This window comes from Chelonia mydas, chromosome 6 (assembly GCF_015237465.2).
Source record: "Chelonia mydas isolate rCheMyd1 chromosome 6, rCheMyd1.pri.v2, whole genome shotgun sequence".
Lineage (NCBI taxonomy): Eukaryota > Metazoa > Chordata > Testudines > Cheloniidae > Chelonia > Chelonia mydas.
Genome location: NC_051246.2, coordinates 112,278,031 through 112,301,487, shown reverse-complemented (window position 1 = coordinate 112,301,487; position 23,457 = coordinate 112,278,031). Strand labels below are relative to the sequence as shown.

Sequence of the window (23,457 nt, the reverse complement as noted above, 5' to 3'; positions counted from 1 at the left end):
AGCCCTAGTCTCCTGTGGGCTGTTCAACTTTTAACTCATTTTGGGTGCTGGGTTTAGTGGCCGGGTGCTGGATGGTGTGGGTGGCCTGTGACATACAAGCAGTCACACAAGACAATCTGGCGGTCCCTTCTGGCCTTAAACTCCACGACTCTGCTAACTTCTCTGGGAGACCACAGGGCCACGAGGGGTGAGTGAAGGAAAAGAGGTGAAATCAACCCCCTCTCCTCTCCCCATACCCTCCAGTTCACATCCCTAGCCCCAAAACAATAGTAGGAATGAATGACAAAAAGGAACAACTCCCACTGTAGTTCGAGGGCCGTCGGGAACCCTGCATGGTCTGGGGCTGACTGTTTCCTCATTTAAAGGAGCCCGCCTTTGGGACTTGCTGCCCCGACTGTCAAAACTCGAACAAGGCAGGTGTGAGCTCCTGGTGCCCATGCTGCTGGCTCTGCGTTGAACAGCACTCTGTGTTCTGTCCTGGGGCTATAGTCTTGTTAACTGGAAGAGTGGGACAGTTTGGGGTAGTCTGGGCTCAACACGCCTGATTCTGCTCTCATTTACACCAGTGTAAATCAGGATTCACACCAGTGACATCCTGGTGTGAGAGCAGAACCAGATCACTAGCTTCAGTAGTAATACCTAGCTCTTACATAGTGCTTTTCATCCCTAGACCACAAAGAGCTTTACAAAGGAGGTCAGTGTCATTAACCCCCTTTGTAAAATGGGGAAACTGAGGCACTGGGCAGGGAAGTGACTTGTCCAGGGTCACGTAGCATCAAATATTCAGGGTAGGAGGTTGGATGTAGCTGGAAAAAAGGGAAACGCTAATGGGCCATATAGTAAATAGAGACTTCCTACTAGCTGAACTCTGTGCACCAGCAACTGAGTTCCTGTTTGAGGTTAGAAGCCAGGGCTACAAACAGCTGTTCCCCACCCTGACTTCCAAGTTACAAGAGTATCAGATAGGGCTCTGCAAGCAGCCACTACCCAGCTTGACATCACTGGAAAAATGTACGTACCAGTCTATTATAATGTATTTATATTATAAGATAATGGTGAGTGTCTCACTGGTGGGATTTCCTGGCTTCTATCTGAATGGTGTATTAAATAAGTCTTTCCAAACAGACTACCATACCAGGCTCAGGAAGGCGTGAAGAATTCTGTTCTGATACTGCCTAATGTCGAAACCAGGAGTGTATTCCAGTGAAATAGTGGCTCCTATAGTTCAAAGGCAGAAAGACAAGAAAGAACACACACAGGTTCATTGATTTTGCATTTGCAAGCACACCTCTCATTGCATGTGGGCTATTGTGGGGCTGGCAGCATGGATCAATGTGGTTTTCAGAGTCTACCAAGATCTGGATCAGTACAAGGTTCACAAACAATTCCCCTGTCCCATTTGTGTAATCTTGTGTCATTCTAGAGCTCACAAAGGGGAGGATAATTCTATCAGCTAGCGATCTCTGAAAAAAGCTTTCAGCAGGAAACACCTCCTCTATTGCTGGTCTTTTTACAGGTTTAAAAAACCCAGCGTCAGCAGGGCTCTTTTCAGAACACTCCTGGGAAAGCCACATCCACTCCGGACACTTACCTAGTGCTTAAAGAGGTAATGATGAGCGTTCAGCAATGCTTGTAAAGTACTTTGAGCTCCTTGGATAAAAAGCACCAGAGAAGGGCACAATTGGATTCACCAAATCAATTGGCACCACGTTAGCTGAGCTAAATATTTTTCTTGAAAAGCAGGAGTAAAAGTTTCTGGAAATACGAAGTTCCATTAATTGCTTTCAAAGGCTCTGCTGGTACGAACAGGTTTGAAAACCATATGCTAGCCCTAATGAGTTTGGCATGATGACTGTATATGAAAAATTCTTGTTCACCTTCCAGGTAGATAAGCAGACAAACACCCATATGTAGAGGAAATTCCGCCAATCTGTTGGGTATATTTTCATTTTCAATTAAATTTACCGTAGGTGATAAAGATGACATTTATTGGAACAAGAAAGTGCATTTTCCTTGGGTATTTTCCATTAGTGACATCCCTGATGCCAGCACTGAATGCAGTCCTCGCAGCCTGCACTGACAGGAATGGATTGAACTATCTTGATGACTTGTGACACCCTGACAGGCTAAACCAGGGGCAGGGGCAGGGCTCGGAAAAATCAGACAGGGACAAAAGGCTGCAATCCAAGATAGACTCCAGAAAGGGATGATAATGATTCAGAGAGACAGAAATATAACTCAGCGCTCTGCATAACTCAGGCTCCAGAGACAGGCATTTGAGGCATAGTACAGGGGTGGGAAGAGGTGGTGGGGTTGATTTGAACTCACTGCTAGAAGATCCTGACACTGACTTCCTTGAACAAGTCCCTAAGACCACCTTTAGGCCTTAAGCAAAAGGAGCCTAATTTTCAGAGGTGCTGAATCCCTTCCTCTGAAGCCAGCCCCTGTGCCTCAGTTTCCCCATCTGTGAAACGGGGATAATAAATAGCTACCAACTGCAGCGGGGCTGTTTGATGAATAGTTAATATTTATGTTGTGCATTTAAGATCTGATGGCACTAAAGGAAGCACTGAGCATTGTTTCCTATAATAATCCTGTGAGCTTGAGTCCCCATTCTGCAAGGTGATCCCCGTACAAAGCTCCATTGAGGGGCTCAGAGCTTTAACTCTAAAATCCTTTTCCTGTGTCTTTTAATCTCACTTCATAGGGAGGTAGAGCTGCCCTTAGAGCAGGAACAAGGAGAAAGTCGGATGCAGAATCAGGACAGTTCAGGGGTTTGTTCGATCAATGAATCCTTTGTACTTTTTCATTATACATTGCTATTAGAGCCAACAAAGTGCTGGCTAAACCAGAACCAAGCTAAGAAATACGGTTTCAATTCTGGCAGGGATTTGGACAGTCTAAACCTCAAAGGAACCAAATTCTACCACAGCTGATGTGCTATTGGAAGCTGTCCTGTTTGGATATCACCAATATAAAATACTTACCACTGGGGGAGGAGCGGTAGATAGAACAGTATGTAAAAGACCTTTCCCTCGATGCCACCATGCTGATATGGAGGGTTGATCAAAACCCCACAGAGAAAAACCAGAAGGGCTCAGCAGGCGGAGTATGGGTTATTCCTCAGCTTCAGAAAGTCCAGCCAAAGGGAGTCTAGAGTCCACTGAGTTAACAGGAGTTTTCCCACTGATTTCACTGGACTTTGGATCAGGCCCTAAATTATTAAGCCTGAGTCTCGATACTTGCAGAGTCCCCAGCCTGTTTAATTATTTTATACCAACTCAAGCCTCCAAGGTTCCGTCCAAAAGCTCTGACCTTCCCACCGACCAGACCCCGCACCACTCAAACAGCTGTCAGTCAATTGTTGGCATTCCCAAAGTAAAGATGACAACCACAAGATTCAACTCCAGAAGGGCATTCAAGGCCTAATACCAAGGAAATAGATACAATAAACCTATGCCAGAAGGCCAGCATGCCCATGCCTGCTTACAGGAATTAATCCCCATTCTGCACTCACCGCATATTTCACAGCAGTGTCCGACTGGCTGGAAGGGGTCCTTGCACGCAAGCGCTGGGCACCGAGTCCCAGAATCCCCGAGCAAGGCAGCACAGATCTGTCGATGTTTCTTAAATGAAAACACAGGGTAAGTTCCTCTGATCCACCCCTGGCTGGAGAGCTGTTCCTGCTCTGCTTTTCTGTTTAGTTTCGCAAACACCAATGAGATTGCACTGCCCTGTCTGAGCATAGTGCTTGCATGTTCCCTGACTTCCTGTCCGCATCCTAAGGCCATGAAGAGCCCACCCAGGAGTTGTGACTTATGGGAGCTAAAAGATCCCAGAGAACAGTTCGTTTAATTCCAGTTGAAGAACTCACCCCAGCATTTCCACACTCACAGCCCGATTTGTCCGGACACCCGGCATTTGTCACCTGGAAGGTCCCGTTGCCGTGGAACTGCAGCTTGGCTGAGCTGGTCAGCATGTACTCAGCTAAGGCCGCGTCACTGGTGAACTTCTAGCTCCCAACCCAGAAAGATTAAAAAATAGATCAACATTTCTTACCAGCTGAGACTATGGAGTGTAAGATGTGGCAGCTCCAGCCTTGTCGACAGAGCGGTCACTTAGCCTACCTGCCCTCAAAGGTGGAAGTACTAGGACTTGGGACATCCCCTTCAAGGTGTGCTGGCAAGGGAAAATAATGGGATAGTGCCCACCTCCCCTTCTTTATGGAGCCTACAAACTCCTGAAAGGCTTTTCCAAACTAAAAAAAACCAGTAAAAAACAACAATATGGGCTGGGTTTTTTATTTGTTTCTTTCTTTTTAAGCTGAGAATTACCAGGACTCTGGGGTTTCTTTTCCCTCTTTGTACTGGGAGTCTGCTTAAAGGAGCCTAGAACCAGACTGAAGATCTACCACCTGTAACAGCAGGGCTAGGGATGTGGATTCTTTAACACAAATGTTTTATCTCAGACTTATCTGTCAGGCATTTCAGTTACCTCACTGTTAGCAGTGAACCAGAGTGTACTAAACAGTCTGACTAAAAATCCCTGCCCCGTGTAGCTCCTCTGCTTTTACTCCTATTAATGTCCCATTAAATTAAATTCCCACACAGGCTTCCAAAGAAAGATTTGTGACACCCTGACACTTCCAGGAAAAACAGGGGACACAAACCCTAAGGTAAAAGCAAGAGGAAAATAATCAGGCCTTCTTAATACCCCATGCCTAAATGGGGGTGCGGGAGTGGATACACAAACTAGTCTTTTCATGTCACCTTGCAAAGAGGGGTAGAAGCAGCTGATGGGCATCTTTTTAGCCTACATCACTCTTCCTTTTAATCCTGACACTGCTGTCTTGGGAGTGAATGGGAGCTTTGCCACTGGTGTGGGTGGGAGCACGCTAGGTGGATCCAGGTCCTGGGTCCTGTCAACACAGGGCTGGAAACCAAGTTATTCCATGTGAGCTCGGTTTGAACACTTTCATCGACTCTGCTGGTTAACACTGCATGGCCCCCAGTCTGGATGAGGCCAAACCAAGAGACCGGTCTAGAACATTGTGGTAAAAACCCCACCCTTTGGTACCCCATCCACACCGCCCCGCCAACCAGTGAGAGAAACCAACTTCTCAGCCTCTCTCTCAGGATCCCACAGCGCATTACAAACTTGAATGCATGTCGCCTCCTCATTGTGAATGAACAAGGCCCTGTCACACTGAGAGGATTTGGTCTGGAAGGTCACTGAGGAACAGTAAAGGTGAACACCTCTATGTCATTTCTATAATGTCAGTTCCCCGACTCTGGCCAGAGTTGTCGCACACACAGCGCTGTGGAACATAGGGGCTAGAGCTGGCTCCAACCAAACCCCAGCTACAGCACAAAGGCCCCTGACGCAGGAAAGTTTGGATCCAGAACTCTGAGCAGGGCCCAGGGAAGTCCCGTACTGGATCACGCAGTTACATGCCGTGTGGGGCACGGACTGTCTTCATTACTGTGTTTGTTCAGCTCCGAGTACGGGGAGGATGAGGGGACTCTTGGGCACGATCACAACGCAAATAATAACAACCACTGAGACACCCAGCTACGTCTCCTGCTTCAGGGCGTAACCGTGCCTGCTGTTTCAGAGACCGCTGTTAACTCCTCAGATCACCAGGTGCTGCAGTGGCCATATGGTTAGTCCCTGGGCAGAGGCACAGGGCAGGCTGTTAGCGTCTCTGCAATTACCCTCCAACCCACTCAAGAGGGGCACTGAGCCAGGGCTGGAAGGTGAAGCCACGACATGGGATACACAGCTCAGGGCTGAGGAGGGCTCTCAAGAGGAAAAAGGAACTGCATGGCTGTGTCTTCAATGCGGTGGCATGTAGCCTCCATATATTCCCTCTAGCAGCACCATTATCCTCTGAAGGGCTCATTAAAATCCTCATTTCTAACCAAGATAGAGGTCCTGCATGGTGAAAACCTGCCTGAGCCACAATACACAGCACAGCCCCAGAGCCCAGCAAGTGCAGAGGTGAGTCTAGGAATGGAGCAGCCAGGGAAGCAGAGGGCATTGTTTATTCGGCCTCCCAAGCTCCAGTGCCCCAAGGCGCTAGTTGAAAACTCCCAACTAGAAAAACAGCAGCAAGCCCACAATAGGTGGCAGCAGCCCTGGGGAAATGAGTACGAATGCCCTTCCAGCCACATCTTCCTCCTCAACAGTCTGGCCCTGAAGGTCCCACCATTCAGGCTCTTACAGGCCAAGAAACACAGACAAAATTTCCCAGGCCAATTCAGTTGTGTGTCATGTATATATCTGACAGAGAGGAAGGATGGTCAGTTGTTAGGGTACTAGCCTAGAACCCAGGAGACCTGCATTCAATTCCCTGCTCTGCCACTGGCTTCCCACGTGACCTTGGGCAAATCACTTAGCCTCCTATGCATCAGTTCCCTGTCTGCCAAGAGCTCTTCCCCGCTCCCAGGGTGTTGTGACATGCTCACTTACTGTGGTCACAGGAGCCAGATACATAGATCATCTGCAGTAGAGTGGGACATGAGGTGCAAAGTCTGGCTCCCAGTACAAGCATTCCCAGTGGTCAGAACCCCCTGGATCTCAGCTTGTCCCATTACCAAGTTGGAACCCTGCTGCACAGTTTGGATCGCAAAGTTAGGAGCTGTTTGGATCTGGGGTTGTTGTTCATGCCCATCTCAGTATTGCACATGACGTGACTAAAGCAATGAGCTGAACCTGGGAGGAGAGGCAGGGGCCAGTCTTAATAAACCACTGTGCAACTTTTGTGACAATGGCCATTTTTATTTAACAAGAAAAGTTGAGGCCAAACTTGCAGAAGGGCCTGGTGATTCTGGGCACCATTTGGAGACACCTCAAAGGGGGCTGATCACCAGAGGGTGAGTGCTCAGCACTTTGTGACAAACAGACCGCTGGAATGTGTCTCAGGTTCAGCACCCAAAGTCCTGGGTCACTTTGGAAAGTCTTGGCCTAATTTTACTGAAATGCTTCCCAACACATGGATTCAAATGAACAAGCTAATCAAGGACCAGACTTTCTTCAAACAGAGTTTTCCCAGCCTCAGAACCTTCATTTACATTGGAACCCAGTCTGAAATTTCCCCAGGCTCTCCAAGGACACAGCATTCGAAAGCAGAACGGTCACGTTTCTCCTTTGTTTGATTTAGACACAGTCCGGCCATATTTTACCACAGCAGCCTTCAAAATTGCATGCAGAGTTTTGCACACCCACATTTAAATCACATAAGAACTCTGACTTGGGCAAGAGACAGCAGAGATGGTAGGGTAATAACCATTACCACCCAATCAGGACTGGACAGCAACGAGACAAATGGACAGAGGAGATCAACCCCCCAAAACAGTAGGACTCCCCCTCCCCCCCCAGACAACCATATACTTTCCTCTGAGAGACACCTGAGAGGGTCTGTCTCTTATTTATACTTCAACAACGCTTGAATGGCTTGTCATGTCAAGAAAGTCAGTGGAGTTGAAAATTGCTTTTGCATGCCCCAGATGGGGCAATCAGTGCCTGACTCCCTTGGTTGTGGGGGTCCCACGCAGTTTGCATGCACAAATCAGATTTTTTGCACACGCACGAGCCAAACCTGTGCTTACAACTGTGGTGCACACGGTTGAAGCCTTTCTGGAAATCTGGCACCACGGTGCACACTAAAGTCAAGCTCATGCCTAGTGCAGAACAAATGCCTGGAAGTGAACCATACTAACACACACAGCAAGTGTCACTGCACTTTTTGTTCTCATGACCTACTTTGTGGGCGCCACAGGAGAGGTGGTGAAGTGTGATTGCGTTTTGTTTTGTTTCTCAAATGTTCCACTTTACCTGTCCCATTATAGAGATGCTTCGGAGATGAATCATTTGCTCAGATGAGTCGATGTTTACTCGAAAGGAGGTTTCAGGCTGAAAGATAACATCATCGTACTGGCACGGGACACGTTCTTCATCCACTGCAAAGATGTACGTGCCCTGGTCTAGGTCCTCCAAGGAGGCTGCAGCATGCCATAGTGCAGGGTCATGCCACTTATACTTCTCAGCATCAGTGAACGAGACAGCTGAAGCTGGGAAGAAAGACAAGGGGTAAGGTGAGAGCTGGAGTCTCTCTGCCCTGATTCTCTCATCGATCTAAATTCTCTCTTCCAATTCTCTCATCAATCTAAATAGCAAGAATGCCGGGATTGAAGTGAAGGAGCTAATAGCATTTAACAGGAGTTAAAATCTACTCTCTGCTCATCCTCCCCAGGATAACAGCAGCACTCACTGCCTGGAGACTTGTCAGTGCTTTGCAAAGCCAGACAGGTGGCTTCTGTAGTCAGGACTCATGTATTCCAGGATGCTGAAGCTATCGAGTTTCCCATGGAATCCACCTCTTGCATCAGACTGGTGCGTCTGAATCTCAGTTTCCTTTTTATGTTTCCAGCTTTCAGGGGTCTGGCGAAAACCTTTACAAGATTAACTGATTGCAACAGGTGAAATAATGTCTGTCTGAGTCTGCAGATAGCCTGAAACAAGAGCTCTGAGAGGTGTGACCTGCCCCATTAAGCTAAGTGGGTTAACTCTGAAATCTAAAGATGGCAACTGACACGAAATTAACTATTTCATGGCTGATCATTTTTAGTAGTAACAGCAGGCAAATTCTGCTGTTCTCACAGTCCCAAACTGCCTCTCGCATTTCCCTAGCTAAATTTGATATCCAAATAAACTACACAAGGGCTACTCACTGTCTGGTTTTGATATTTGTATTTAGCTCATTAAAACAAATTGCATTTTAAGTGAAGCTGCCACAGAATTTCCAGCTGGCTTCAGTGGAGCGCCCCAGCATCCAGCGACAACGCTGCAGAATGTAAGACTAGCTCAAAACGGAGGTGGCCTTGGATATAATCATAACACAGATTAAGCAACAAAAAGTTGAAAAATTGCAGCTGCACTTGCCCTGTTAACATTACCCTTGAGACTGCTGGTACTGAATCTGGATAGGCCCAAAGCTGAAATCCCTTCTCCATTTTTCCACGAAGAGAACTCTCAATGAAGTTAATGAGTATGTCGTTTGAATCTGTTTGCCTTTGTTCTCTGTGCTCAGCACCTGTAAGTCTTTAGAAACGTGGCCAGTGTGCAGAGACATGCTGCCATTTTGGTCGCAGTGTTGCTACAGCCAATCACAGTGAAGACACACACTGTGCTCTCTCATGGCGACTCCTTGATTCTTTTCTTGTTTTTATGACTCTAAATTAAATGTCACTTTAGACTGAAAGTATTTTTTGGGCTGTAAAATATGGGAAAAACTCATAGAGGACCTGGCCTCAGTGCGAACTGAGTTAAGAACCTCAGGATCCAGTCACATATTAGCAGCCACTCCTAAAACAGAACCTGCTCAACAGCCTACAGACACTTGGAATGTGAATTTGAGATTAACATGGGGGCTAGATGATACTTTATTCCTGAAATGCACAAATAGGAGATGGGCCGGATTGCTATCTCCCCCCAGTGGGAGTGGTTCAGCTCATTATAACAACGGGGCAGGTGTAAATTCGCAACCAACCTATTTTTTCAAAGTCTGGAAGTGTTGAGAATGGGGACTTTGATTTGGGCCCCATGTTTCATAAATAGGTGGAAAATACATACAACACCCTCCCTGTTTTTAAGCCTTCCTTTCAAAGTCTTCTCTGACCTTTGTTAGAAGGCAGGTGATCTAATGAAAAAGGCCTGACCTGGCCCTGGTCTACCCTACCACTTACTTTGGTATAACTTATGTCACTCATGGGTGTGAATAAGCCCCACCCTTGAGCCACGTAAGTTACACCCACCTAAGCCCCAGCGTAGACCGCGCTATGTTGGTGGGAGAGCCTCTCCCGCCAACATAGCGCCCGCTTCTCGCGGCGGTGGAGTTAGTGTGCCGACTGGAGAGCTCTCTCCCATCGGCAGAGAGCCTTTGCACTAGCAGCATGACAGTGGCTCAGCTGCACATTAGAGCAGTTCCAGTGCAGTCTACTGGCCCATGGAGAAGGGCACCGGGGCAAAGGCAGAGGTTACAAAGGAATTCTTTATTTCATTGTATTTCCCATAATTAAAGCCCACCCGGACGTCTTTGTGTTGAATTTACATGGCTAATCAAAGCGGATTGGGCACATGATACCTGTGTCACAGCCCGGATCCCAGCTGCCATCAAAAGCTGCAAATCCTGCACCAGGCGCCATAATGAACTCTCCATTCAATGGAAGGTACTAAACAAAGGGATTCAAAGGGTTACTGCTCGGCCCACCTCCCAGGCAGACATGCTTATGATCAGATAATGATGCTAATTCTTCAAAGCTCTATGCCACATGCCATTGCCAACGTGTTATACAAACACAAAGCAGTCGCTGTCCACACCAACACTGAGCACCCAGGGTCGTAGGGACGTTTACAAGCGGAGACGCTACGCTACGGAGAGATGCTTTATTTTACCTTGCCATAACTACGAAGCAGGTAAAGTGAGTGCAGACGTGAAGCAAGCAAAAATGCCCCCCAACTTAACACACTGTCTCTCCATTGTGCAAAACCACACTATTCTTCCCCATTTGTCTCTGTGTGAAAGGGGAAGGCTGGGTCTGCTTCTTCACGGGAACACGGCTTGGCTGTACAGCCTCTCAGCAGCTGAGCATTTTGCGACTGGAGGGGCTGGCTTCCCAGCATTCCTCGCCAGTCACTGCCCCTGGGCCTGAGCTCACGAAGGACTGCACAGTCTCCTCTCTCCTTGGCCACCACTGGGCTTGGGGGGGTTCAGAATCAGGCCATGGTGTGTTTAATATTCAGGCTTTTGCCCTAGGACATACAATTCCTCCCCTTTTGGCACTGGGTTATAGAATTCCCTCCCTTCCCCAACTCGGGCCTTGCCTATACCCAGAAGTAGCTCTGGCTCAGCCATCGCTGGCCAGTCATTAGACTAGCAGTGTTTGCACTGATTGAGCTAGGCAAGGCTTCCCCCTGCTTGTACTGGGTGTAGCTTTCTGCTCGTGGGCATGTGCAAAGCCACCTACATCCTGACGCTGCCCCATAGCTAACGATCCGCTCAGAGTCCTCACTCATGGCAAGGCCTCGGCGGGTTTCCCAGCCGAGGCCTAGCTTGCCTGTCAAGCCTGATCCAGTAGGAGTGCTCTGAGCATGCCTACTCCCCGCAGAAGGAGGAGGCCAGGACTGAGCTGGTTAGGAATTTTGGGGGTGGTGGTGCTTACAGAGGATGTGGAGACACACGTTTCAATCTCTGTTTTGCCTGATATAGGGCAGGGACTTGACCCCAGGACTCTCAAGTAAGTGGTCTGACCACCAGGCTCCGGGGGTGGGTCTCTCTCAGTGGCTTCTGTTGAACCTGTTCCCCTTTGTACAATAAGTAAAAGTTTCTTGGTGCAGGGACTTGACCCTGACTCTCCCCCATGCCAGGTGAGTGCCCTGAGCACTGGGTGAGAGAGTCAGTCTCTCACTTTGTGTGTGTTTCTCTCATTCTTTCTACAGAGTGAAATAGCTGCAAGAGAAGGGACTGAGGGACACCAAGCAGAGGTACTAGGCATCCTCCTCCAGCTGTCAGTCTGGTGCCTGAGGTCCAGACCAATAGGAGTCAGATGCCTAAGTCCCTTTGCAAATCTAGGCCCTAAGCCCCACCCCTTTCCTTTGCATTTCACACCAGTCTAGCTTGGGCAGGTCCTCATTCAGCTTTGTTGGCTTCTGAGAATCCCTCTCTTAGATGCCTCTCTCTCCCCATGCACTGTATGGGGAGCCTGGGCACCTAACCCAGGGCTGTGGATTCCACTGTGTTCCTAGCCCCAAGCGCTGGTGCAACTATCCTCATAACCAGCCCACGATGGCTGAACCCAGGATGCTCCTTAGTGCAGACAAGGTGGGAGGGATTAGTAAACAACAGCCACGTGACTCATTCATAACACATCATTTATTCAAAAAACAAGTCACCTCATTTTCCATTCACGAATCGCCCATGAACAGGTTGGGATTTTCCCCAGTGTATTTGATGTTCTAAGAAGTGGTTCATTTCCAGTGCTCGTGCTCGTGAGTACGAATGTGAGGTCCCCGAATACTCTTCAATATTCACTTAGAATCCATGCTTGCACTGAACTTTCCTGCCCAAAAGTTCATGTGCCATGAACGTTCACAAGATCAAGGCAAAAATGTCACTGACACAACATTTAAACAAACGCTTACTAAGTTTTGTTGTAGTATTAGCCCTGCTCCAGGAAACCCCAACGAACTGTGAGCAGCTTGCATATTTATTATGCCCCAGGGAAGACCTGCAAGAACTCACACCTCTGTGTCGAGATCAACAGTCAGCTGCATCCATTCTGCTAAATACAGAGTTTGGAAAGCGCAGGGTGGAGATGCTCTGGCTACCATATCTACACTGGAAAATGTCCCGATTTTATAGGGACAGTCCCGATTTTGGGGGCTTTTTCTTATATAGGCACCTATTACTCCCCACCCCCATCCCGATTTTTCACACTTTCCTTCTGGTCACCCTAAATATATGTCCTCCATGAGCTTGTGTGCGCGTGTGCAAAGGTTGGCCTAGGGACCTATTGAGTCCACAACCCCTTCTTCTCATGAGGGATTCAAGATGGGGTCTTCAGCACTGGGGCTGGCAGAGCCTGCGGACGTTGTGGAGACAGTGTGTCCCATGCTCCTTGGAGGGACGGTAGCGCTTTACAGAACTCTAGCAACACCCCTGGCCATGCAGGCTAAAAATATAGGGTGGACTTGTCAAAGCCAGGGGAGTGAGGCATCCCTGCAGACACTGATAGGGAAACCAGAGGAGAATTGATGGAATGTACAATCATTTACCACCTCAGGATGATGCTTACAAAGTCTGGACAAGCTCAGTACTATAAACCCTAGACCTGATGTTAAATGGAAATGTGAGAGCTGGTGGAAGGAGTCACGTGTTCTGCAAAATCCTGAAGTGAAGTGCAAAAGGAAGCTTTTCTTCCTTGTATATTCCCGTTAGTATCATAGCAGCAATCTCTGATGATAGGCGCTTGCATTGCCAATGTCCAGCGCCAGGGCCCTGATCCTTGAAACACACAGGTGCTTAACATTAATCATGAGGTGTCCCACTGGAACTACTCACAGACTTAATGTAAAGCACGTGCACAGGTGTTTGCAGGACTGGGGCCTAAGCAAGTTCTCCTTTACATGGCCACTATCAGAAGGCAGCTCAGAAAAGGGTCAATCACACCACAGGAAGAACCATTCACCAGAGCTAACTGCAGAGGACAGAATGGGAGTTTCCATTTGGAAACCACTTTCTCTGCACGTTGGGGTTTGGTATAGAAATTGCCTATAAACCCGGCTCCTTCCCAGGTCCATTTTGAACTGAGCAGTGACGTGTGCCAAAGGACTGGCTCCAATAAACTGGTGATTTCAGCTGCCCTCTGTTCCCGCCAAAGAGTACTTGGGGGCCAGCACGACACTGAGAGCATTAGTATTTTTAGTATTAGCATTTTTTCTTCTCGGCTATTGTTCAATAACTTATTTCTTTGGTCTCTGTGACGAAATGTAACGACAACTGACATGTTTTCAGGACTTTTGGAAAGTATCAACTAAAAACAGTTTTAGGGCTGCACGTATGGATATAAAGACACCTCTGTAACCTAAGTATTGCAGCACAGTGCTAGTGCCTGAGAACCGGGAAGGCAAACCCACTAGAATCTGTTCATAAGCAAAAATGAAATTGACTAGCCTGTTTTCAGAAATGGGGAGCGGTGTGTGTGTGAACAAGCAGCTGAAATGATGAGAATCTAATTCTACCTTTAGAATTAGGTCCATTTTAATAATCTAAGGTTCTACTAATGACACAGACATGGGAATGCGTCTTTTAAAATGTATGGCTTATAACCAGATGGTGTCGCTTTAAAGGTCCAGCTGATTAATGAGGGTTACAGCATGTTGATCAGCAATGGCAGCGTGACTGATGTGTCATAATCATCAGTGCAGGGAAAAATGTCAAACCTCCTTTGCTCACCCAAAAGAGCAAAGCTCATCATGACAGCAGACCATTCCATCATCTTTATTTTCATTCACTGAGCCAAACTATGATCATTTTTGCTTTGTCTAGTTTGTGCCAGCTTTCCCTGTTCGTAACTCAGTGACTGCACCAGAACACTGGGCTCTGCAGTGCTACAAGCACGTGTGAGCTCTGCAAGCAGCTAGTTAGCAGTCAAGGCTATGTGCTGATTTGTGATATACTGTACTGTCCCAGCATCAAGTCCTTAGCTGACATTTCAGGGCTGCATCTGAAAAGCAGCACTACAGTATCATCGAGTGACTCGTTAAGTTAAGCCACCACAATAATTAAAGTTTTAAAAAAGCAGATTTCACTGTCATCCGCCTAATTCCTTCACCTCTATTTACAAATCTGTCCTTGTGTGTGCTTGCCAGTTCCTTCCTGAAGGTGGTAGCAATGTGCCAAAGCACTCGCTTACACACAGGCAGGCTTCCCCATGTGGGGAGAGCAGAGGCAGTTAGCTCATTCCTTCTTTAACTGGAGCTGCAGGGAATGGGAAATTTAGGCGTACAAGGGAGTTTGTTAATATCCCGTTGATGCAGCGCTGCGTGTTCAGAGAACAAGCTTTAATACAAAAGGAGTAGTAGGGTCAGTTAGGTCTGATCAGGTTGTTGGCAGTAGGACAGGGTGACCAGACGTCCCGCTATTAGGGGATTTGTCTTATTTAGGCAACTCCCCCCACCCTGAAAAAAAGTGTCCTAATTTTTCACACTTGCTATCTGGTCACTCTACTGTAGCAAAAGACAAGGCACTGGGCCAAATCCATTTTTGGGTCAATTCCATTGACTTTACTCGAGTTATGTCTCGGATTAACTTGCCTCAAGAGTTTTTCTGCTTGGATGAAATCCGCACCTCCACTCTTGGGCTTGCTACTTACACCCTAACCCACGCCCGCCCGCATGCCCACACACGCGCACTTTCCTTGCACTGTAGAACCTCTCCCAGAGTGCCCTCTCACTTACTGCCTGCTACCTATTTACGGGCCAGATTTTCAAGCACCCACAACAGGGGCCTGGTTTACAAAAGCACTCAGCTGCCATTAAATGTGGGTCAGATTTACCAAGGAGCTTGGCGCCCGCAATGCCCCCACCATGCTGAGCTCTGGAAAAGCTGGACACATGAGAACTGAGCACTTCTGAAAAACAGGGTCCTCACTGCTCCTTTGCATGCTTCCCTCCATTTCCAGAGCCCACGTAGGCCATATGCCCTCGGTCAGTCCAATGTCACACTCAGACCCGCTCCTGACCCCTATCTACCATGCCTCTAGGGCCTTTCTTTCTTTCTTGTGCAGAGCTGAAGGGGGAAAAAAGCCCTTGTTTTCCTCTCGTATAATAATACTTTGCAAATATATAGTACAGCTCATCTTCAAAGATCTCTACAGCATCTCTGGCTCCTTTCGCCTACTGGCTCTTCATTGTGGCGACCAGCTTCCTACGGGGAGGACTGGATGTGACTCTTGCTATCATCCATCAGGGATGCTGCTCCAGCTGGCCAGAGGATGCCACTGGAAAGTAACACATGGGGCCTGATGCTCAGATGCTGTAAATCAGCAGAGCTGAACTGCTCTGATTAAAACTCGCTCTGGATCTGGCCCATGCTGTTTCCCAATTCTGCCAGCAGAGGGAGCTCAGGACTGGAACTCAGGACTGGCACATAGCCATGAATAAATCACTGAGCAATACCAAAGAAAAGTTGGAAAACCTTAAGAAAATCTTTGCAGAGCCTAGCCACCCTCAGGGTCACACTGTTATACCAGGAGATAAAGGAAGGAACATCTGGGGAGTGACAGGTGGAAGGAGCAGAAATGATCAAGCTCTGGTAATATGGGGATGGGGAGCTGGCTGTGAAAGGAGAGTACCTGCCCCTTTCCTCTCTGTCCCTGCTCATGGATCACTTCCCTATGCTCAGACAAGGCATGGAGAGCTGGAGCCTAGGGTGAGAGATGGTTTGTAGCAGCTTTTGCAACAAGGAAGAGGGCAGGTTGTCCTGATGAATGAGGTGAGGCCTGTGTGTATCTATCTGTTTGGAGGGCTATTGACCGGTCCAGCTCTTCTGATCTCTCCCTGGCTCAGAAAGGCGGGATTCATCCTGTCAGAGCAATACTGTACCAACCCACTATTGGAATCTTTGTGGCGCTGTGGTAGGGTTTGAACCTGGAGTGACATTCTGACCCCACTGAAGTCAATCGCAAAACTCCCATTGACTTCCGTAGAGCTAGGATATCACTCCTGGTAGACACTGAGGCAAAAATACCCACCTTAGCCGCAGTGCAGTGTGTCCCTGCCAGTTCCCAGAATAACACTGGTACAGTTACTAAGATGCTGTTAGGTTCTGAGGCTGTAACAGCTTTAGCTGCTGATCTCAAGAGGGGAGAGACATCCCTGTAGAATCATATTACTATGACCACGCCCAGGCTGGCCCCAAATGGGCCGATTAAGCTGAGCATGCCAAAGGCAATAATAAATGAACAGAAATCCTTTTAATAAGGCTTAATGACCAAGACTGAATGAGGGGACTGGACACGGCCTGTCAGATCATGTAAAGATGACACAGCATTTCCCACGCTCTGGGCAGCATGAGAAAGGATCCAGTAACCACCAGCATTGAGGATCAGCTGCGTGCCCTGCTTCAGATCTACAGGCAAGCTGAGAACAAAGCCCTTCTCCTGAACTGCATCTCCTCCCTTGCTCCGCACAGTGCTCTTCAGTGCTGAGAAACCCAGAGCCCTGGACATTCCCCTCTGGAACAGCACGAGAAGTCTGATCTCTCTCATGGTGAAGTGTTCAGCTGGGGCACTGGTCCCGTCAGTCCTTGTGCAATGTGCAGCGGGGGGGTGGAGGGGCGGGGAGCACATTCCACCATCCATATGAGGAAATGCTACTAGTGGGCCAAAGTAAGAGTAAGTGCTTGGCACGGTCCACTGCACTGTGGAACCCATCCCTTGTGTCCTTCCTGTCCTGCGAGAGGATATAAAAGGTGGGGAGTGGGCAAAGACTGGGTGTGTCTGAGGAGACCTGGGAATAAGCACAGTCCTCCCTGTGCAATTGAGCTGCTTAACTTCGTGTTTCCCCTTAAGCCTCACTCCTGCAGCGAGGCTGGAGCAACTTGGCAGCAGCAGTCCCATTAATGCAGGATCAGTTCTCCTGCTCTGTCAGCTCATCACGCTTTCCCTTGAGTTTATATGCACAACGTGCTGCTGCTGCACCTGCTCTGGGCAGGATCAAGCCTAAACTCATTTGTTCTGGCAGCTAAATCCCAATGCTGGGGACAGCCAATAAAATACGGTTCCTAAACGTAAACAGTTACCACTTGAGAAATGGAAGACTGCATAGTTCGGAGCTGGGCTGGTCCATGCTGTTTGCAGCCAGAAAGAAGGGTGGGCAGGCACTATGCGAACTCCCCATCCCAGCACCACAGAGGCACTTCGGCTCTCACCCACTCTGTCTCCTGTCATCCAGACTGTGTCAGAATGATCTGGTGAGTTTGGGATGGAACCACATTTGTGTCTGGATGCAACCAACGGAAACTACTAAGACTCGATGACTTTGAACAACAATTCTGCACAACCCGTGCAAAGTTCAGCTAAATGAACAGCCTGGGACTCTGTCTGAGACTCTCCCAAGGGCAGCAGGGCCTCTAGCGGCAGCCAGTTCCCTAGAGAATCTCATGGCCCTGGCTCTCTATGGTACTGATCCAGTTCCTATTGCTGTCCTATCCAAGCACCACACAATCTTTGAGGTATTTAGCTTCACAGCACCTCTGGGAGATAAGACAGGGTCATTCTCCCCATTTTACAGATGGGGAACTGAGCCACCAAGAGGCCAGTGTCTCAAGCCCAAGGTCTCACAGAAAGTCGGTGGTGGAGCAAGGAATTGGACCGAGGGCTGCTGGGTCCCAGGCTAGTGCCCTAACCACTTGACCAGCCTACACTTACTGCACAGAGAGAAGGCCTTGCCAAGCAAGGGGTTGTGTAGCCTTTCATTATAAGAGTATTGTAACCAGCCCTGCTGCAGGACGCAGCTGGGAGGGCTTTGGGACACCAGTCCCCTCTAGATAACAGGTAGCTCACTACTGGGCTTAGAGGCAAATGCTGTCAGTGCCCCAAGTCCTATAGGCTGTAGCCCTCAATGGGTTCCCATAGACACTCATCCCTTTAGAGTAACAAAGGCGCATGTTACTATGGCTGTGTGATGGGGCTTTCCCCTTGCACTACCCCTGCAGGGATTAATCTAGGCAAGAGAGCATAGGCGCTGGCTTCCTCCGAGCCCGGGTGGGTGCTCAAACCCCTGCTCCACCCCAGGCCCCGCCTCCACCCAATCCCTTCCCCCAAGTCTCCACCCCGTCCTGCCTCTTCTCGCCCTTGCTCTGCCCCAGGCCCCACCCACAGCCCTTTTCCCAAGTCCCCACCCCTGCCCCGCCTCTTCCCATCCCACCTCTTCCCACCTAGTTCCGCCCCCTCCCCTGAGTGTGCCCTGTCCCCGCTCCTCCCCGAGTCTCCTGCATGCCGTGAAACAGCTGATTGCGGTGGGTGGGAGGTGCTGGGAAGGAGAGGGAGGAGTTCATCAGCAGGGCCGATGGCAGGCGGGAGGCACTGGGGGTGGGAGGGGAGCTGGCTGCCAATAATTTTTTTCCATGGGTGCTCCAGCCCTGTCGGCGCCGATGCAAGAGGGGCCAGTTAGAATGGGCTTCACCTGGAGGGGAGTTAGGACGCAATGAGGCTTAATTGGGGATGAAGCTCACCTGGGCAGAAACAGGCAGGGCTTCTATGAAGCCAGGGAGCTGGCAACAGAGAAGGTGGCTGCAGTGAGGAACCCTGCAGTCACACTCCCTGATACAAGGCGGGTGAGTAGTAGCCTGTCATAGGCAGTGTAGGAAAGCAGTAAGGGCTGGGAGAATAAAGCCCTGAGTTGCTGGGTCAAGGGCCCCTGGTTTGGAAGCTGGTGTAGAGGGCAGGCCTGAGTTCCCCTACAAGCCACTGTGCCACTGTGGGGGTGGCATGCTACGGACAGTCCATCTGGGGACTCCTGGGGAGAGTTTGGATAATACCCTGGAAAGGGGGAGAATTTCAGTGTGCCTTGGCCAGAAGACTACTCCACAAAGAGGAAAGAACTGCAGGTCTGGGCGCATGAGAGAGACCACGGAGCAAGTGAGCGGGACAGCAGGCTGAGGACCACAGGAAAGGGTGTCAGACCATGTGGGGGCTAATCCCCAGATGGGCCACTAGGAGGCAACTAAGCGGTAAAAGAGCACACCCTGTTACAAGCTGCTAGAAATCAAAATGCCAATATCCCAGGCAAAATGGGTGAAATCCTGGCTTCACTGAGGTAAACAGGAGTTTTGCCATTGACCTCAATGGGGCCAACACTTCACCCCGTGATTTTACTTTAAAATAAAAAGATCAACCCAGCAGTTCCTAACCCAGCCCCTACGAGGTTATCAGGAGGCACAGAAAGACTTAATGATTTACCTGAGGTTCCAGAACCCATCAGTGGAAGAAGTGAGGCTAGAACCCAGAAGGGCTGACTACTAGTCCCTTGTTCTCATCACGAGACTAGGGCCCCTTGTTCACTGTGGATGGAAGAGCCCTAGAATAAATGTTAGGGTCTCTTTTCCCTGTTTTGGTCACTGTCCTGGATGCCTGGTGCACTGAGCTGTATCAATAGATTGTGCAGTGTTCCTGTTCTCCAAGGAGCACACCTGCAAATGATTAGGATTCCCCAGAGAAATCCATCTCTAGACTGTCATTTGTACTGACACAACCTGACGGCACAATCTCGATTCAGTGCAGCTGGATCATTGCCAATAGCTGAAGCGATGGTCTTTTGCTAAGACCACAGCTGCTGACTGATTTATTGATCAAACAAATAGAAAGTGGGTTTTAAAGCACAGATACCTGTAATGTGGCCACCAATTTTTTGGGTTGCTAAAGGCAAAATCACCACCCACCAGCCTAGGTCCTGTACTGCTCTAACCCAGTGAGAGCTCTCCACCCACGGTCACTTGATTCCTTTCCCTCTCTGCTAAATCTCTGCTTTCTTGCCATTTCCCTATTCAGGCTCAGCGACTTTTGTAACCTTTTTCTAACACTCATGATTACATACCTGGCTGTCATGCAAACTGATCTCTCTAAGATCCACGCACCAAGTCTTTGGCTTTCCCCTTGATTGACTTCTGTCCACGACCATCACAAGGGCCATCGTAACCATTATCACTCTCAGGTCGCCATGGTCACATCCATACCAGTGTAGCCTAGCCTCCCTCAACTTTTCTTCAGCTGGGGCAGCCTGCATTAGGTCCCTCACAACCTTATTTCATTTCCTATCACAGAGTGTCCAACCACTTGACCATCTCGACACTGCATGCATCTCAACATCGTCATTTCCGGAGCGGAAAGATTGCTGGTGGTGGGCCAGGTCTCTGCTCCTCTTAGAACAGGTTGAATTACAGTTTTATACACTCTACCTTTTAACTTTACTGGCATCTTGAACTGGGGTCAGCTCCTGCCATTTTGCACCAAATTGCTTTGGTGTGAAACCAGGCATCTCAGGACGGCCATTGTCAGCAACCAACTGTCCTAGGTATTTAAATTCCCTCTCTGCTGGATAATAATATGAGAGAGAGCTTTTGTTCTAGAGCTGCGTTATATAGGCATATTCATCCACCCCCATGATCCCTATACTCCAGCTTCCTGTTCTTTTCTCTCTGAGATACACCAGGATTATAGGTAATTTTAGTCCTGTGGCAAGGAATGAGGTGGTTGTGCTAGCAGCTACAACGGTTGCTATCAGCATAGCTCCATGCTTGTCCAGGTGTCAGTGAGGGCAGAGGAGGAGGAAGACAATGGGACTGTACAGGTGGCTCCCCATCTGTAAAATGGGGCTATTTAGATCAACCCACTTTCATAAAGCACTTTAAGATCAACAGGTGAAAAGCACCATACACTAACCATTATTACTATATATTATTTGCATTACCATAGGGTCTAGGAATCACAGTCAAGGATCCTTCCGGCAACTAATGGAAGTTACTAGATCGCAGGCCTTGGTTCTCATGGGAGACTTCAATCACCCTGAAATCTGCTGGGAGAGCAATACAGCAGTGCACAGACAATCCAGGAAGTTTTTGGAAAGTGTAGGGGACAATTTCCTAGTGCAAGTGCTGGAGGAACCAAGTGGGGCAGAGCTCTTCTTGACCTGCTGCTCACAAACCAGGAAGAATTAGTAGGGGAAGCAAAAGTGGATGGGAACCTTGGAGGCAGTGACCATGAGATGGTCGAGTTCAGAATCCTGACACCAGGAAGAAAGGAGAGCAGCAGAATACGGACCCTGGACTTCAGAAAAGCAGACTTTGACTCCCTCAGGGCAGAATCCTCTGGGAGAATAACATGAGGGGGAAAGGAGTCCAGGAGAGCTGGCTGTATTTTAAAGAATCCTTATTGAGGTTACAGGGACAAACCCTCCCAATGTGTAGAAAGAATAGTAAATATGTTAGGCCACCAGCTTGGCATAACAGTGAAATCCTTGCTGATCTTAAACACAAAAAAGAAGCTTACAAGAAGTGGAAGATTGGACAAATGACCAGGGAGGAGTATAAAAATATTGCTCAGGCATGCAGGAGTGAAATCAGGAAGGCCAAATCACACTTGGAATTGCAGCAAGCAAGAGATCTTAAGAGTAACAAGAAGGGTTTCTTCAGGTATGTCAGCAACAAGAAGAAAGTCAAGGAAAGTGTGGGCCCCTTACTGAAAGAGGGAGGCAACCTAGTGACAGAGGATGTGGAAAAAGCTAATGTACTCAATGCTTTTTTTGCCTCTGTCTTCACGAACAAGGTCAGCTCCCAGACTGCTGCACTGGGCAGCACTGCATGGGGAGGAGGTGACCAGCCCTCTGTGGAGAAAGAAGTGGTTCGGGACTATTTAGAAAAGCTGGACGAGCACAAGTCCATGGGGCTGGATGCGCTGCATCCGAGAGTGCTAAAAGAGTTGGCTGATGTGATTGCAGAGCCATTGGCCATTATCTTTGAAAACTCATGGTGATCGGGGGAGGTCCCGGACGACTGGAAAAAGGCTAATGTAGTGCCCATTTTTAAAAAAGGGAAGAAGGAGGATCCAGGTAACTATAGGCCAGTCAGCCTCACCTCAGTCCCTGGAAAAATCATGGAGCAGGTCCTCAAGGAATCAATTCTGAAGCACTTAGAGGAGAGGAAAGTGATCAGGAACATTCAGCATGGATTCACCAAGGGCAAGTCATGCCTGACTAATCTAATTGCCTTCTACGATGAGATAACTGGCTCTGTGGATGAGGGGAAAGCAGTGGATGTGTTATTCCTTGACTTTAGCAAAGCTTTTGACATGGTCTCCCACAGTATTCTTGCCAGCAAGTTAAAGAAGTATGGGCTGGATGAATGGACTAAAAGGTGGATAGAAAGCTGGCTAGATTGTCGGACTCAACGGGTAGTGATCAATGGCTCGATGTCTAGTTGGCAGCTGGTATCAAGTGGAGTGCCCCAAGGGTTGGTCCTGGGGCCGGTTTTGTTCAATATCTTCATTAATGATCTGGAGGATGGCTTGGATTGCACCCTCAGCAAGTTTGCAGATGACACTAAACTGGGAGGAGAGGTAGATATGCTGAAGGGTAGGGATAGGATACAGAGGGACCTAGACAAATTAGAGGATTGGGCCAAAAGAAATCTGATGAGGTTCAACAAGGACAAGTGCAGAGTCCTGCACTTAGGATGGAAGAATCCCATGCAGCGCTACAGACTAGGGACTGAGCGGCTAGGCAGCAGTTCTGCAGAAAAGGACCGAGGGGTTACAGTGGACGAGAAGCTGGATATGAGTAAACAGTGTGCCCTTGTTGCCAAGAAGGCCAATGGCATTTTGGGCTGTATAAGTAGGGGCATTGCCAGCAGATCGAGGGACGTGATCGTTCATCTCTATTCGACATTGGTGAGGCCTCATCTGGAGTACTGTGTCCAGTTTTGGGCCCCACACTACAAGAAGGACGTGAAAAAATTGGAAAACATCCAGCGGAGGGCAACCAAAATGATTAGGGGACTGGAACACATGACTTATGAGGAGAGGCTGAGGGAACTGGGATTGTTTAGTCTGCAGAAGAGAAGAATGAGGGGGGATTTGATAGCTGCTTTCAACTACCTGAAAGGGGGTTCCAAAGAGGATAGATCTAGACTGTTCTCAGTGGTAGCAGGTGACAGAACGAGGAGTAAAGGTCTCAAGTTGCAGTGGGGGAGGTTTAGGTTGGATATTAGGAAAAACTTTTTCACTAGGAGGGCGGTGAAGCACTGGAATGGGTTACCTAGGGAGGTGGTGGAATCTCCTTCCTTAGAAGTTTTTAAGGTCAGGCTTGACAAAGCCCTGGCTGGGATGATTTAGTTGGGGATTG

At 48.6% G+C, this 23,457-nt stretch overlaps 1 protein-coding gene across 1 annotated transcript in view; it reads right to left on the bottom strand.

Moving 5' to 3' along the window:
• Window positions 1-23,457, bottom strand: part of AMN (amnion associated transmembrane protein) — a 49,672-nt gene that overhangs the window by 10,535 nt on the left and 15,680 nt on the right. The window contains exons 4-8 of the mRNA XM_037900997.2: window positions 10,145-10,232; window positions 7,837-8,072; window positions 3,875-4,012; window positions 3,518-3,626; window positions 1,136-1,218 (exon numbers count right to left, since the gene is read on the bottom strand). Of these exons, the coding sequence (XP_037756925.1) occupies window positions 1,136-1,218; window positions 3,518-3,626; window positions 3,875-4,012; window positions 7,837-8,072; window positions 10,145-10,232 (654 nt within the window). The remainder of the gene's footprint in view (window positions 1-1,135; window positions 1,219-3,517; window positions 3,627-3,874; window positions 4,013-7,836; window positions 8,073-10,144; window positions 10,233-23,457) is intronic.